Source organism: Limanda limanda, chromosome 12 (genome assembly GCF_963576545.1).
Source record: "Limanda limanda chromosome 12, fLimLim1.1, whole genome shotgun sequence".
NCBI lineage: Eukaryota > Metazoa > Chordata > Actinopteri > Pleuronectiformes > Pleuronectidae > Limanda > Limanda limanda.
This window is the reverse complement of record NC_083647.1, coordinates 18,826,611-18,844,590: the sequence shown is the minus strand read 5'-3', so window position 1 is coordinate 18,844,590 and position 17,980 is coordinate 18,826,611. Positions and strand designations below refer to the sequence as shown.

The 17,980-nt window shown below is 43.6% G+C and overlaps 1 protein-coding gene across 1 annotated transcript; it reads left to right on the top strand.

Annotated features, from left to right (window-relative positions):
* The first annotated feature begins 376 nt into the window (after positions 1-376).
* Positions 377-10,990, top strand: lbh (LBH regulator of WNT signaling pathway). Its single transcript, XM_061082715.1, has 3 exons — positions 377-619; positions 6,176-6,278; positions 9,152-10,990. The coding sequence occupies exons 1-3, from the start codon at positions 591-593 to the stop codon at positions 9,380-9,382; spliced, it is 363 nt and encodes a 120-aa protein (XP_060938698.1). The 5' UTR covers positions 377-590; the 3' UTR covers positions 9,383-10,990.
* The last annotated feature ends 6,990 nt before the right edge of the window (positions 10,991-17,980 follow it).

The following is a 17,980-nucleotide window of genomic DNA, read 5'->3' as shown; positions in this document are numbered from 1 at the left end:
CTCTCTCTCTCTCTCTCTCTCTCTCTCTCTCTCTCTCTCTCTCTCTCTCTCTCTACCTCCTTTTGTCATTCAGGAGGAGGTGAGGCTGTCACTTGTGTGTTGCCTTGGAGACTCCAAATCAATAGCATCATGCTGCATCTCCTCGTCCATTCCCAATGAGATGGCTCCGCCGCTGCTATCGTCATCCAGCCTGAAGAAGAGGAGGAGGAGGAGGAGGTGGAGGAGGAGGGCCACCTGTGCTCCGATTGGCTCCTGCCTGGTAATGAGCTGCCATTGAGGATTTCAGGGAGGAGGTGTGTCTCCTCTCGGCTCCACGAGTGCACGCCTCTCGCACATAAATACTCAACACAACTGTGGTGCGGATCAGACGCGCGCACACACAAAACCAGTTGTTTGTTGTTTCCCAGAAGTGTCGCTGTGTGTGTTTTTTTCTGTTCCTGTGAGTTTGAGTCGGAGCGGAGGAGAAGACGAGCATCACCAACAAGAAAGAAAGAAAGAAAGAAAGAAAGAAAGAAAGAAAGAAAGAAAGTAGAGAGAGAGAGAGAGAGAGAGAGAAGTCCTCGGCTGTAATTGGCAGCAGGTGGGAATTCATGTCTGTATTCTCCCCGCAGATTTACTGGTGAGTTGTGCATCCTTTCCTCCTTGTGTGCTTACTGGTTCCCTGTGCGTTGTTGCACTGTGGAATACATGACGCACGCAAATAGCTGTGTTGTGTCTGCATGTGACAGGTAGAAGAACAATGCAGCACATAGTTGCGGTGTGTCTGTGTGTGTCTGTGTGTGTGTGTGTGTGCGTGTGTTCGGTTGATGTCCTCCTCTTTTTGTTTTGCTGCACCCACTCATGTTTCCCCTCATGAGGTTTTCTCTGGGGTGTTGCCCCTGAAATTGGAAATGTCACACAGCACACATGGATCTGAAAAAAAACAAGAGGAGGGAGAGAGAGAGGGGGAGAGAGGGGGGGATGGATCTGGGTGTCACCTTTTTTTTAAATTTTAATTTCCATTAAGATATTTACCAAATTGTTTTCACGCTCCAGTTTGTACCAATTCCGAAAGGTCAACGTGGTCACACAGCTTCATTTTTGGGCCTCAGGGGCTGAGAGGCATTATTCCACTTTTTCTTTTTAACCGTGAAACAAACACACACACACACACACACACACACACACACACACACACACACACACACACACTGACTTTGCTGTGTCCTTTTTTTAAACAAGTGAATGGAATGATACTCTGCTTTCAGCCCTTGGTCTTTAGTGCTGCAGGTGCACTGCAATCGGAGAAGGATGGATGCACTCTGCTCCTATCTATTACTCCAGTGTCATTTTGTCATCATCATCCCCTCTGACAGTGTGACTCCTTGCTGTTGTTGTTGTCACAGGAGCCCTGAGTGTGTCTTTGTGCTTTCAGACGTGTTCCTGTCTGCGTAGAGGATATGAGAGTTATTTCTGAGACAAAGCTGTGTTCCAAACCTCAGCAGGCTTTAAGCCATCTCGAGCAGGAAGTTGACAATCATCAACGTCTTTACTGGAAGCAACTCTCTCCTGTTCTTACTCACAGTACAGGGCCAAACTTCTCCATTCTTGTCATGTTCATTTTAATGAGAACAAATTAAGATGCTTCAGTCTTGTTCCGAGGGCGTGATCGGAAACTTACCGAGCACGTATTTCGATTGGAGCTGCGAGTTTGATTAAAATATTCCATTGTCTGCACTGTCGCTCTCTGTCCGTGGAAAGAGGAAGACGTGTTCTCTCGCAGCAGCAGCAGCAGCTGGAAGACACCCAACATAAATGATCTCTCATACATTCTGTTCTCAACATCATATGTAGGAAACTTGCTGCAAGTTGCTGGGACATGTAAGGTAATTTTCACTCCTACGCACTCGAACGATGTCTGCAGCGTCAAGCTCATTCCAAAAGAATCTGGATATGACCCATTCATTCCAGCTCACTCCTGGTGGGGGGGGGTTGTCATACTCAGTCGCCCCCCCACCCACACCTCCCCACCCACCCAGAGCTTAGTGCTGGTGTGAAACGTCAGCGGCTTCACCCCTGTTTGACTGAGATTTATGATGGTGGTAGTAAGAGCAGAGGAAACAATGTTGATAACGCAAGATGCAGATTCCTCCTGTGGAGCTTGGGGGGGGGGGAGCACTCGGGCTCCTGTCGGCACCTCCGGCACAGCACACGCCTTCCAGCTTTAACCTGTGGAGACAGGTGGAAGACGCTGGTGTCAATCTTAGGTGAAGAAGATTATATAACAGACATATTTTGAGTGACAGGTGAAGCAGATGGTTCTACAGGTGGTGCGTCTTGTTAGAATGAGACTGGCACCTATACAAGGTGAGATGTCTAAGGAGTCTGGTGGCTTGATGTGAGGTGAAGCAGTTGTTAAAAAGGAGATGACTTCTCTAACTGTTAATCGGCTCCTCCACTGGTCACTGGGTCAAACACCAGTGACTGTACTGGACACGGCTGATAACCAGAATGTTTTCTGTTGTCGTCCCAGTGACCTTCAGCGTTTGGGGAAAATCAGTTTGAAATGATGTCAACGGCTTTTAATGGAAATGGATGTAAAAAGGTTTCAACTCAAAAAACACGAATCAACTGTGGAATTTGAACTTATCCTTTCAACAACATCTGTCATGATCGTTTTTAAAGTGTTGTTTATGAATTTGTTATCATTAAGACTTTAGAAATTCTTATTTTTAGATTTGCATGACCTGCTGGTCCTCTGTCCCACCAGAGGGTGAATAAAAAATTAATAAAAATGCAATGAAAAGGTCACCACCGATTTTTATCTTTGAGCTTTCACACGGGCGCAGCTTCTAAAAGTAATGTATAATACATTTTCAGAGTTCAGAGCTGCTGCAGCAACAGATTAGTTTTGGATTGATAATCTGTCAAAAAAAGTTCCCTAAAATGTATTAAAAAATTTTCATTTCATCACTATTTCTCTAAGCCATAAAAGATTTCCCCATATTAGTTGTTTTGATTAACCAATGGTCTAAAACCGAAAGATATGAAAATGTTTATCTGTTTTACAGAAAGATAAATAAAATCACCAAATATCCACATTGAAGAAGCTGGAACCAGAGAATCCAGTTGCTTTTTACAAATCGGTTAAATGATAAAACGTTTGTTTACCTCCGCCAAGGATGTTATCGTTTGTTAGTTTGCAGGATTATACAAAAACCACTCAACCAATTGATTATGCATAACCTGGAGAAACATGTCACATTTTGGTGCAAATATAGGATTCATTTGTTTGTTTTTTTCCCCATGTCCACTGATTTCCTCGGAGTATTATTCATGGAGGTTGCTGAGAGAAAACCGGGCTTTAGGGGACGAATATGTGTTTGTGCAGATCAAACTAAAACCAATCTGGTGAATTTAGGGAACTGTTCCATTCTGGTTAACATGTCATTGATGACCTAAACCATCGACAGTTTCCACTCTCGACTTGTAATCCATCCAATGCCTGTTTTGGACGCATACCTGAGTGTCTCCTCCTCTTACCTGGCGTCCATCTGTCCTCTGGCCGGCTGAACATCAGGTCGCTGGCAGGACTGATGCAGGTATGCCTTATGCTGACTGGGTCAACAGGTGAGGGGGGGTTACTGCCAGTGGCCACACCAGCCCATATATCAAACAAGGCACATTTGTCTTTAAGATGTGTGACTTCAGTCTAGACATTTTAAGTGCAGTGTATAACGAGCAGCTTAGGTATCCTCACGTTCCGGTGAGACTATAACAAATGAGCCAAAGACGCAGGTTAACTAGCTGTGTCCTACTTTTACAGATTGGTTACTTGCAGAACACTTAGCATGCCATCTCTGTGAGTCGCTCCACCTCGGGAGAGAGAGGGACTCGCTCAGCCCAGCTCGACACTTGAAGCCGTAACAGATATGACTGGAGTCGGTGTGTGTGTTTGTTTCCTCCCAGGTCGACTCGTTACTTGTGCAGCCCCACTTCCTCCTCATTGTGCCCCTTTATGTTTTATTAGGCCGATGTTCTGTTATTCTTAGCCGAGCAGGATGTTTATACGATCCCCGAACAGAAATATGACTGGCAAGGCCCAAGTGTTTATCTTTATTTCCCTTCCCTCCCTCCCTCCCTCCTTCTGCACAGGTCTTCACTGTCACGGCTCATCCCTCCGTCCCCTCCTCTGCTGCGCTTTGCATGCCTGACTCACATCATTTTTTTTCCCATGTTAAACCGTGCGAATCCTTCCAGCTGCTTTTTTTTTTAATGTATATTTTGGGATATCCAGCTATTGTTTTGGCTGATTGGGCTGTGTGGACTGACTGAAGTGCAGTAAAGGTTAATATATGGTGATTAGGCCACATTTTTAGATTCACCTGACACCCAGCTATGACGTCAGTGTTTCCTTGTGAGAGCTGCAAGGTGTGTTTGTGTGTGTGCGTGTTTGTGTCAGAATTTAGCGATTTTAATAATTGATGGCATTGTTAATTCGGCCTCTAAGACTACAAAAACAAAGTTGTGTGTGTGTGAACATAGAGCTAGGTTGTGTTGTGCCCATAAATATTAACCTGAAAATATCCTTAATTTTATTGACAGACTTTCAAAAGATTATAAATTTACAATGTGGAGGTCAAAAAGTCCCGGGGCTCATCTGGAATTGTTTAATTTACAGAATCTGTGTTTGAATCCACACAAGTGACATTTACATAATAAGGTTTTGATTTAAAACCGTAGTCTGGCGCAGTTAGAAAACCCTAAAAGTTTCAGTAACACAGCAACATCTACCATTATCTTTATCAGACCAAGTAAAGGCCGTAGCAGAAGAGAACCTTCGTGATAAGCTATTAATGAGACTTTAAATTCCTGAGAAATGTCCCTTTACGAGTTTAAATTTGTCCAACAACATCTGCCAGAATTTAAGTTGAACTCCATGGATTCTCACAGCAAAAATATCCCCAAAATACCATCGTTCATGTGTCGATAAACATGGAGATGAAGGATTTTTAAAAAGTATTCTTGGTATACTGAGTTGAGTCATGAATGGAAACAGAAAGACAGGGCTGTGCTTTACCGAGGAATTCCCCATAAGCTCCTTGATGAAGATTATTTTTAGCTTTGACTGTTTGTTTTTGAAGGAGCTTCTGTTTGTGTCTTCTTCTTCTCTTGTCTAATGGACATCAAAGCACAAGAGATTAAATTTACATAATCGCTCCTTATCTAAAAACAATGATTGAGTCACTACCATGGAATTATTTTTTACTGCTATGCGGTGACATTTTTATTTTGTAGGTCAAAGCCCACACACATCTTCCCCCCCCCGAAAAACAAGTCCACTGGATCAGATAATGGGTTGGATGAGAGTGAGCTTCTTATTGTGTTCGCTTTTCTTTGTCCCATTTATCCAGTGACCACACAAACCACGAGCCTGCGGCCGCTGACCACAGGGCTCGGGGCTTTAAATAGAGAGCGTGAGAAGGCCGCCCAGCATCTTGTCTCAAGTCGGCGTCCGTGTCCGTCATGGGACCCGCGTCACGTCAGTTTCAAAAGAAAATCTCTGCTGCAACAAAGCTGCAGAGTGGAAAGTGGATGCAGGGAAACGTGGATAAACAGCCTCGTGCTACTTTGATCTGAAACGGAAAAGTTTGACCGGGCTTCGGTGGAACTGAGTGCAAACCACAGCTCGCCCCCTAGCACACTCTCACAATGACTGTGTCTTTTCTGTTTGCTAGTGCAAGAGCACATCATCCTGTATTTAGAGATGGTCACCTGACGCAAGCCGCATCGTGAGCCGTGCAGCTTTGCAGAGCATTAGCACGGCAGCGCGTGGAATGAATGCTCCGTGTGTTGTGGTCAAGTTGTCTGGAATCTTATTAACAAAACTAGCACAAGTGCAGGGAACCAAAGTCACTTGTCACTTGTATACATGTAGGATTCTTTAATGTCGTATGTGTGTTGGTATTCAACAAAATATGTCACATGTGATCACTGGCCAGTTTTCATAATCTTGATCTTAAGAGTCCTTTGGCGTTCTCAGATACAAATGGACTCCCCTACTATATTTAGTACAAAACCAATGGGGACAGCTATTATGCAAATTGAAAGGTTTTAATTAGGCACTTGAATATGTTCCGTCTTCATTGTATCTGTACTCATAACTCCTCCTCTTCTTCCTCTTCCCCCCCTGCAGCCCAGTGTTTGTGCCCAGCCGAGATATGACTGAGGTGATGATCAACACCACCCCCATGGAGGACATGAGGCTCAGCCCCAGCAAGGACAGACTCTCCTTCCAGGTATAGGACACACTCACACGCACATACACACACACACACACAAGCACACGCAACTACACACACACACGCACACATGCATGATAGGGAAACGCTGCCTCTGGCCCAAATTCCCTACCCTTACATTTTTATACAAATGTAAATGTTTATCATGGACATTTTGTCTGTCTTCGTCCATACATTATGGAGAACTGGACTGGAGATAGTGGAAATATCATAACACTGTATATAAAGATGGATGACATGACTGCTCCCCTGAAGTGGAGCCAAAGCATCTTGATTGTTCCCTGGTGGCTGGATGCTGTATCTGTCCTAAATCCTGCCTCCATGTTATTGGATGGGACAGGGACCAAACTATAGTTAAAATATATGTGAAATAAATTTCTCTAAGGTTTCTGTCTGTTACACAGTATGTCCATTTTCAAAATTTCGCTACAGTTTGGGTTTTAGTTATTTGATACTATTTATAGAAATATATATATATATATATATATATTTTAAAAAACACTACTTGCTCCAAATGCGGAAGATGGCGGCAGTTGTTTATTTTGGTTTCATTTTTGAATAGTGGGAAGAAGTGGAGATGCAAAATCCATCTTTTATAAACGGTCTATAGTATAAATCTACAAGACCCCCGGACAAGCTAAAGTATATAAACAGATTGAAAATAACTAGGTTATACAGCGGTTTACATTTATCCTATTTTTAACTTTATAAAACTTTGGCGGTCACGGTGGCTCATTATTTTAAACATGCAGAGGAAATGAATGCAGTGGAAATTGTCTGTAATTTTCTGTGGCCCGTCACAGAAGTAAAGCCTGCAGATTGAGACGGATGAGAGACGCAGCCGTCAGGTGCTCCTGACAAGTTGCTTCCTGCTGCTTTGTTTTTACTGTCCGCTCTACACGGCCATGTTGGAGACAAAACCACTTCAAGTCACAGCTGCTTGAGTTTAGTTTCACATTTGTGGCCAGGGTGAAAGAGCTTCATCAATTTCATCATCATTTGCCGTAAAATGGTTAAAGTAACGGCACATTTATGGTCACGGGTGCTGAATTATTCTGAGGTAAATGGGCCACCTGCTGGGCCTTTCACAACCCACAGGACAAGAAGGTCATTTGAGTTGAATCGATTCATAAAAGATGATGATACAATTCAATAATTTGTCTGAAAGCTGCATTGATCGTACAAACCGTTACAATGACCCGCGGATGCCATGCTGTATGCAGACGTGGATTCTGAGAGGATGTAGACTGACCCAAAAGGAAAAGGAGGCTGGCTTCCTCTCCCAGTTCACACCCCAGCTGTGAGTCTGTCTGAGGATGAGAGGAGGGCGGAGCGGAAGACGTGCGGGGTGCCAACGTGCCACTCTTCCACTCTTCCATCACCACTCCCCCACTTTTGTTTCTTTTGCCTAAGGTCCCAGCCATAGCTCAGAGATGCACTATAGGAAGCAGTGATACTACGCTGTCACTTTCTCCATGATGGGTGTCCGGGGCTTTGACACAAATTATGTGACCATTTAATTGCAGCTGCACCTTTTTGTATTGGATATGAATGTGACCTACGTGGAAAATAACGAGAAAAAAAAGTAGCAATGTCATGATTCAGGCGTATAGTGTGCATCGTGAACACACACGCCAGAAGATCCTGAAATAGCCGGCATTGTGCCTAGCTGATGATGTGTCGTTGCTTCCTGCCACTGGAAGTGAAACAAGTTATGACATGTGTGAGCTGAGGGTCCAAAGGCAAGGTCACTCCTCGCTGCCTACCTCCCCTTGCTGCTGACGCACAGGGAGGTTTGGCCGCGCAGGCGTTGATACATGCAGACATCAGACATGAACACGGGCAAGTTCATACACATAATCGCACAACAGCTCATTTGTAAAGCAAGCGATCGTCCCGTACGTACTTTCGTAACCCAACAAATTCCCAAATTCTCAGGGGATATTTAAAGCTTATGGTCTTTTTATTATTTTTGTCTTCCTCCTCCGATCTCATCTTCCTCACAGCTGGATCCCCTTTATCTCTTTATTGTCTCTGTCTCTCTCTCCTGTCTCATCTAATGCTTTCTTTCCATTTGGCTCTCGGCCCAGACGGTGACATTGCCGGCCCCCACACTCCCTCCGCCAATGTCTTGGAGTGAAATATTCAGGTCTAAAAATATTCGTCCACTTTATCCAAACAACAGCAAAGGAAAAAATGCTGTTCTTGGACCAGGAGTGGCAGGGTGAATTTTTCCTTTTTTTTCTTTCTTCCCCCCTCTGGGCCATTTCTCTGGTTTCTGAGAACACAGAAAATCTGAGGTAGATGTCCGATCTTGCCAGAATAGGGAGTGCATGTAATCTCTCTTGTCAGAATATCTCTTATGCCCTTCAGCTTCGATTAAAATATCGGAGAGTGGCACCCTGCATTCCTATAAGCACACGGAGCAGTCTGGATTCGCCCGTGACTCCGTGTTCTTTCCAAAACCTGTTTTGTTCTTCTCTGACACCTTTTTCACAGGATTATAAAGCCTACAACCTTAACATGTAATTTGGATGGATATTCTTTTCATACACATCATGTCCCAGCAAACCTTTCACCTTTTGTTTGGTTTCACCTTACCCAATCGAAATGCTATGATTACACGCTTGTATAATCTTCTGAGTAGTGGCTGACGTGGTACTGAATGAGTTTATAAGCGGCTACAAGCTGCTTGGCAAGATGCCTCGCAGAGTATTTTCGATTTATACATGATGCGGCATTTACCGTGGGCTCTCGCTGGACGGCCTCTGATGTAACTCGTCCCAGTGCGGTGTCTTTTTTGTGGTAAGCCCCTGTTTGTGTTAATGAAAGATTCCTAACTGGTGTTTCACCCCTCGTCTCTCCTTCAGATATTCCCCGACCCCTCGGACTTCGACCGCTGCTGCAAGCTCAAGGATCGCCTGCCGTCCATCGTGGTGGAGCCGACAGAGGGAGAGGTCGAGAGCGGAGAGCTTCGCTGGCCACCGGAGGAGTTCCTCATCAGTGGCGAGGATGAAGAGGAGGACGACGACGAAGAGGAGGAGGAACACAATAATGGCGGCATCCAAAATGGACAGGCCACGCAGAATTCTCAGCACTAGAGGCCGCGCTGAGGCACCCACGCTCCCCTGTTCTGTTTCTCTCTGGTCCACGCTCCCTGTCACACACTGGTTACACTTCACCTCAGCACTCGGCGGACCGACACCTGCCGGACGCACGTGCAGTGTCTCGTGAAGCCATCTCGCTGCCCTTCGACACCAAAGCATCACTCCTGCAAGAGAAAGCAACACAAACACACACACACGTTCTCACAATAATTTATCCTCCTGGACTCAAACGCACCCAAACTGACTTGAAAAGAACACACACACACAAACAAACACCCACTTCCTACCATGCCTCCCTACCACTGTGTGTGTGTGTGTCTCGGCCCAGAACGGATGTCCCGTGTGACGGCGGCAGCTCAGTGCCTCACGGACAGGTCTTATGCTGCAGAAGGGGGGGGGGGGCCACTACCGCTCTGTACCTTACTCCAAAATGGCCGGCGTCATGACCCCAGAGACTTTATACTCGCATACAGATCCAATTGTGGTACCCGTGTGGGATTATTGTCTACAGCTCACTGTTTCGGTTTCTGGATTGATATGATTATTGTGATCGCCACAGCTGTCCATAGATTTGTTAAGTTTGGGGATTTGCCTTTGTGGGGTATTTTGTGCAAAATGTTACTTGGGTTTTATTTTTTTAACCCCCATCACAGGATTTGTTTAAGTTATATAAATAAATAAATGTCTGCATTTACGATTAAAAAGGAAAGATTTAATCATCTTAAATGAATTAGGTGAACGTTAAAGAGGGCGGGAAAAACAGTTATGAATGCTTATGTCATAAATTAGTTTAGGACAGAGTCATGCAACGATCGTCATCGCTCCTGTTATCATGGGACAAACTGCAGGTCAATGACAAGGCAAAGATAATGTGACGTAAGCGGCTTGTCCAGAAGGCGAGAGCTCGCTAAACCACGAGGGGAGATTGAAATGTACAGCCCCGATGAAGGATGTGTAAATACTCGTTCCCCTGAGGCCTTTTTTGTTGCTGTTAGTTTTTGTTCTCAGCATCTTCGTATCGCTCTGAGCTGAACGCATCTGAATAGAAACTTTCACTTTCCTGGTCTTCCTGTTCTTTATTTTCTTTTTTTTTTAAAACGGCTTTATGTCTAACGTTGTGAAGTTCAGCTCACGGGGGGGAATTCAGACTGTAGGACGAAGTTCACAAACAAGGATGCGGACGGTATGTGACGCAGTATTAAAAGAGTTAGGTCCTGTTAGTGGGAAATCTCACTCGCTCTCATTCTATTCACCCGTATTAAAAATGTGGTGGGGTTGGTTTTTTTCTTTTCTTTTCACTTTTTAGAAACGCAACAAACTGTTTGTGAAAAGTCTTGTCGGTCAATACGTGGATCTGTGAATCTGAAAAACTGTCGTACAAGCATGACTGATGTACTATGTCCCTGTTCTCTTTCCGTAGTTTTTCATTCGAGTGGCATTAGGGCTCCGTACAAAACATCTCTCTCTCTTCGTCCGTCACCCACAGGTCCCACATTGTTTTTGTAAAGCTCAGGGAGATTAGCCGCCATCTTTCTCTTGTTTTTTTGTATTTAGACCACTTTTCTCTGTGACAATTACAGAGGCTGTAAATAAACATTTGAATTTGCTATCCAACTGTGTGACAATATTTGACTGAAGCGTAACTGCAGTTTTTATGGTACACGATAGAGTAAATGAGTGTTTATGACCCTGGGGGTTTTCCTCCAGCGTGTTTTTAAAGTATTGTTTCCGAGAGACTTTTCATTTTGTGTTTGCTTTCATTTTACTTTGTGAATCCCCCCCCACACTCACTTTGCCTGCAGCGGTTTGAGAAAAAGCAGTATTACTTCCTGCGCGGTGCTCGTCTCTTGCACAGAATCTCTCCACGAATGCAGATGCACGTATCGTATATAGAAGCGAGAACAGGCCACATGCTACTTCCTCTTCAGCACGCACACAGACAATCACAATCTGACTCTTGGCAACAACAAAAATCTTAAACCTCCACTCTGAAGCTTTATTTTTACATCCCTAAAACGGAACATCTTTAAAATATTACACAATGCCACCCATATAGAGAGCACTGGTTTGACCCAGCAATCTTTCAGCTTTACAATTACACAAGTATTAGGGATAGTGTGGGGAGTAAAAGCCTGTGGAAGCAGCTCCTCACGCTCTGCCCATAAACACTCACCACAATGATGCAGGACTAATAAAATGTGGTTGAGTGGAACAGCTCTAATGGGGAACTGGGGGACTTTACAGGAATAAACAAAAAGCTTTCTGATCACAGTTACAATGGAACCTTCTGAGGTGATTTGCTGCTACGTTCTGTATTAGCGACCCAGCGGGTCAAGTTTGATTGCTCAGTACCGGGAACAGTCCATCAGAGCTGCTGCGGTATGGACCTCAGGGGCCTAAAGGATTGGCCAAGGTGAAACTTTCAGGGCTTTAAAGTTGCTTCCTGGAAAGAGAACAATGAACTGACATTCTACTCTGCTTCCTCTTTCCTGAAAAAAAAAAAAGAAGCTGTATAAAGAGTTATTAATACCCCCCAGGCTTGTGGTAGAATAGCGGTTAGTGGCAGTGAGCATGTGGATGTAGTGGCTTTAGTTCTGGGCCAGAAAACGAAATGTCCTCTGTCCCTTTTCTTAATGACTGTTCCTTGATCTCAGTGGAAAATGCCATGAGATCACGGAAAGAAGAAGTCATCAGAAGTTAGGGAAGGACAGAGCGCGGCCCCTTGAGAGCGCGGCCGACCCTGCGTCCACCTACTCAAGCATGGGACATCAGCAGGTGACCTCTGAACTTTTGCCGTCTTTCAGATATTGCCGCAGAAAGCAATATGCTTCGGCATTAATAAAGAAAAGTCCTGTCTTTCGGAGGCTTTAGAAGATATCGGAGGAAGCCCTGGAGCATCTTTTCTTTGCTTTTATACATTTCAAGAGGCTCTTATGTTTAGCTCCTCTTCTTCACCCAGAATCTCAGTTTCAAAGTTGAAAAAGAATGCAGTCAGAAATCAGCATTTTGAATCTCAATGACTTGTTGGTTTGTTTGCATATGTTGCCGAGCCAGTGTCAACTTTATCTGATCACAGCACAACCGCAGAGTCCTGATAGGGCAGATGAGCTGAGTTTTTCTTACTTAAAAGAAGTTATATATAGACTATTTGGACAGATGATAATATTTTCTTGGCTGCCAAGAACTTGATGAGCTCCCATGTCTTCATGATATTGTCCAGCTGAAGCCAAAGACCAGGGGCCTAACTTGAGACAACATCAGGCAAAATATGTTCCTATCAACACATATAAAACTCATTGGCATTTAACTCTGAAAAACTGATAAGATAATCTAAACCGACCATCTACTGGGTCAAACGTGATATTTTCCGGACCAACCAGCTCTATCAATCTTTTTATGCAGCTCTCGGCAGGAGCATGAATAAGCATATTTCCCCAAACTACTCCATTACAATCTAAATAAATAACTCCTACAGACGTTTTCTCCCCTGAGCTTAAACTCGATAGCTTATTTAGTCATGGCTGTTTCACGTTACAAGAAAACATTCTCGCTTGGACATCAAGTTTTTCCGAGAATTAACTCATACACTCCCACATGGATGTGCCCCATTGTTGTTGATGTCACTAAAGATTCTAACCACTTTATCTCTTGTGTAAAAGTATTTTTACTGTAAATCTGCTCATTAACAACCCGGTGGTCCCATGTGTCAGCGTTTATTCTGCAACTGGCCCCGGACAAGGAGCTCTGGGTTCTCTGTGACATACGGGAACAAGGAGAGTGTCTGGCACACCATTGTTGGCACCGTATCTCTGAGAGCGTGCGCGCCTGCGATGTATTAAACCCGTTGTTAGGGTCCTCTGAGTGAAGTCACTGATAGCTCTTCTCACTCATTCTTGGAATTCTTTCCGATGGAAACAATCCCATCGCTGATCCCAGTGTGTCAGCGGAGTCTGACCTGCCAACCCCTGAATTCTCCCCGACTCCCAACTATAGTCCACATTAACACTGTTTCACTGTCACTCCTCCACACATAAACTCACACCAACCCCTCCATGTGCCATAACATAACCCACCCCCCCACTCCCCCTCTAGTCTTAAGTGTCAGGAGGAGAAAAATAATGCTTATCCTCTGAACTCTTTTTCCACTCCTTTGCCATTTTTTTCTGCCCTTCTCTCCAATACCCTTGTTTTCTTGTTCTTTCTATTTTTCGCTGTCCCAGACTTTTATCCCGTTCTGTTGTTTCAGCGAGTTTCCCATACTTACATGACAGGAGACATGTACTCTGCATTCCCACAGAGCAGGTTATGTAAGTTAAGTTAACATTTCATCATAAACACTGCCCTTCTTCCTATAACCTTGCTATTTTAGTGCTGCAACCTCATTGTGTAAGCCCCCACAAAGGTTTATCCTGTGTGTGCATGCAAAACCGCATCTGTGTGTTTGTGCAAAGTGTGCAAACAGGCCGCATGCGCTCCGAGGTTTCATGTATAACCGTGTCTGTTATTATGAGCGCCGTGTGCGTAAGGGAAAGATTCTTTTCCCATGGTTCCTCAAGTGTGAGAAGAAAGCAGAGCTCTCAGGACATGGAGCAAAAAAACTCTGCTGGTTATTTATAACCTGTCTGGAGACGGCCCACTGAGAGTAGACACATATCTGGCACTGTCAACAGGAGAAGAGCTAGAATAAGATACGCTGAGAAGCACACAACAGGGAGGATTAGAAGGTGAAGAGTCAGGGGAAGGGAAAAAGAAGGATGTGGAAGAGGTAGAGAACACCTAGAGGGGAACGTGTGTAAATCACAGATCCCAGACTGGACGTCTCCCTCGGTGGCCAATGTAGATAAGGACGTAGTGAGATAAGGTAAAATGCAGCCACGGCACAAACGACACTTGGGAACCTGCTTGGTGTTATGATGCCCTCATAAAAATGTTACAACTCAGGACTACTGTACTTTCCAAATGACATCAAACACAACATGGATTACGTCAGAGCTCCAGAAGTCTGAGACAAATCATTTTTTGGCCTCACAGTGCCACATGAGATCCAGAAACGATTTCTATTCACAACAAAGCCTGCTCGACTTCACAATTAATCAGACTCAGGCACATCCTGAATGCCAAACTGCACGTCTGCACCCCGGCCTTCGAGGACATAATGCAACTGCACATATTTCGATGGATGAGTCTGATCACCCTGGGACTCGTTCTCTGTTTAACATGGTGATCTCCAGCTATGTGTCCATCTCATCCTCCAGCTTTTTAAAGCTTCGATCGATACACGTCTGCTGGCATCTGCCTCGTACTGTAGTTTTTATGTGTTAATGTGCAAAGCCACAGGTTGCCGCTCCTCCGTTTTTGGTATAAATAGCCATTTTATGGCCCAGCCACTGTAATCCTTATTGCCTCGAGACCGGGGCTGGAAAAGGAGAAAGAAAGGGAGACAGGATCAGAAACACACAGACGGAGATAACGGATGCAAAACCAGTTCCAGTTAAAAAAGAAAAACAAGACAGGAATGTCAGGTGCTTTCAGGTGTCAAGTGCAAGGGTGAGATGTGCTGTCAGTGTGAGAAGGAACTTCACTGAAAGACAGGTTAAATCATCCGTAGCCCTTTTTGAAAGTTCAAGAAAAAGAGCTCGAGTTCATGAGAGGCAAGAATGTTTAAAAAAGCAAACTGGATGAGTTCTTTTCTCAATAAAGCCTTGTTAAGGAGCTATAAATAGTCTCAAAATAAACCAAAACAATGCCCGAAAAAAGTCACTGTCTCCCTCGTGGGCTTACATAAGTGGAACGGCATGTCCAACGAGAATTAACCTCGCCGGTCTCTGCATTTATCTGCTAATTGGGTCTGAGCGTTCACTTGAATATTACTTGGCCGACCTCCTGTGTTGTCTCTATCAGTGAATATAACTTAAGTGAGCATGTTTTCTATCTTTTGGTGGATTAGAGCGAATGTGATTCTTACCGCAGGGCTCAGATATTTGGAATGCTTAAAGGTAGTATGATTAGGAGCGCTTGATCATAGTGCTTTGGCCAAATTATTTCGGACAAGCGTCATTAATCATGTGGATGTGCTTTGCTTTGGAAGGTGAGTTGGCATCAAACTGTAAAAAAAATAAAATCTGAGCTTGTTTCGGAGCGGAGTTTTCCGATCCCTTCTGAAGTGATGCGTTGACCCTTGAGAAGTTTATACTGATAAAGCTATACAGTTCACTCAGTCGCTCAGATAGAGTGCATGCCATAGGGAGCAGGTCATGGAAAAGTCTTGAGTTTGACTAAGTGCACTCTCTCTCTTTTACCCCTGTCTGTCAGTCCTCGTCCACCTCACTCAGCCACGCACACGCAGCCACACACACCCAACACAACTCCATGTGCATGCTCGGATACACTCAGACACGTCGACCGGTCCGAGCGCTCGCACATCACTGAATGCTGAGGTAATTTGTAACAGTAGAACGGCTCATGACGGTGGGTAAGAGAAACATATGACACATGCTGGGATTTACACTACTTTAAAAGGCCATGTTGGGAGACTCGGTCAATGCCAGGCCCTGACGTCTGAATGAGTTCTGACTGATTAGCAGCACCGGGATCTTGGGGTGGAGCAGTGCAACTTGAGCAAAGCTCCCTTGAGCGCACAACAAGTAGTTACAAGAATGAAGTGTAGGTGTAGCTCTCAGTGTTTGAAGACATTTAGGACACAGCAGAGGTTAACTTCCTGAAATGAAGTGGGTGGGGTCTTGAATCATCAAAATATTAGCTCCCGACGGGGAAAATTCTCGTGAACGCCATCACAAGTTGGTACAACCACTCGGAAAGTCTGTGGTACACGAGACATCATCACCTGAAACAATTATCATCATTTTACAGTCAGCTTTAAATAGCAGCAGATTTGTTAAATGTTATATTTTTGTCACCTGCAATCTCTATGTCCGTCTCTCATTGGAGCCCAAAACCACTTTTCGACCAATACAGATATTTATTTGATTAATATGCACGTTTGAGATGTGTCTGTTGCACCAGATCCTTTTTCTTTGCACTTAGTTATTAAGCAAATATTGAAAAGAGTTGTTGTTTAAACGCTCTACATATATAAATACAACACATTTTAAAGTTCACATCTTATTCACTGTTTTAATCTAAGGGTATAAATGATGGACCTTGGTGTAGTATTGTAGTTTTGTGCTGTTTCTTTTTTTATTGTGCTGTTAATTATCTTTGTTATCATCTTTTTTATTGTCTTATTATTTTGTTATCACCTTTTTATTTAACTATATTTATTGTCCCTCGACCGCTTTTATGCGATCAAGTTTGTGTGTGACAAACCTCAGTGTTGACGTCTGGTCTTCCTGTCACGTTGCTTCCTGCCGATTGTTATTTCTCTCGCAATTGCATTTTGCTTTGATGTACAAGTTTGTCTTTTGTTAAAGGTGCTATTTGAGTAATAAGTGTATTATTGTTATTATTATTTTTAACCTGTATTGGCCAATTTCCCAGCAGACATTTTGACTTGACACACTTTGCAGTTTTCAGACATAAACTTTAGATAAAGGGCAGACAATTGAGCCTGGACATTTTCTGGAGATTGACTTTATCATATGAAGAAATCAGCAAGAGATCCAACGCATCCGCAACAACAAGAAAATCTCGGGAGCGTTTGTGTGAGGTGTGGCATCTGGGTAGAGCATGCAGGAGGCAGGACATAAGGTGCAAATGCTGCTGTGGAAATCACTTGTATTTGTTTATAGAATAGTGACACCGGCTCTTTTTAATCCAGAGAAACCTGTTTTCTTTTTGTTCAGTTTTGCATCTGTTGTAGAAACCTCATCAATCCACCCACTCACAGTGAATCTTCAGGATAATCTCCTGCTGCCTTCTCACATCGTGAGATGCGAACAGAGTTTCTACCAGGGGGCTGGCAGGAAAAACTCCATAAAGTCTCACAGTTCTCACATGCATCTCTGTATCACTTGAATATATGGAGTTCAGTGCATCTCTGTAGTTGGATTAGCAAAGGCCAAGATGTTCCTCATCAAATTAACATAGGATAGTGATTAACTTTATGATTTTACACCTATGCTATTCCTGCTGTGTCATGTCAAACTGTCTGCTGTAAAAAAAATAGAGCCTATTTATGATTGACATGACAGAGAGTGTTGTAATAAGTCAGTTGGATGATTTACTAAAACTCTAGCATAGTTTTAAAAAGTCACGTCGCTTGAATATTTCCATTTTGTCCCGCCTGATTCTTCTTCTCCATGACATTTTGATTGGAAATATTGTCCACAAAATATATTTGAGAGCAACATTTGTATTTATTTCATTTATTCTTATTTATTTATCGAATACAAACATTTTTTAAAGTTGCACTACATCATCACTGAGGGGAAGAATTGCCTGAAAACCAACCAGAAGCTTAATAAGTGGCAGATAATGACAGAAAATAAGTAAATATTTGAATCTGAAAATGATCACATGCAAAGAATATAATGCATTGTTGCTCAGGAAATTAATTCAACTGCAATAATGATAGAAAAAGTATCAAATTTAGTTTTATATGAGAAAAAAGATGACTTCTTCCACCATTGGAAC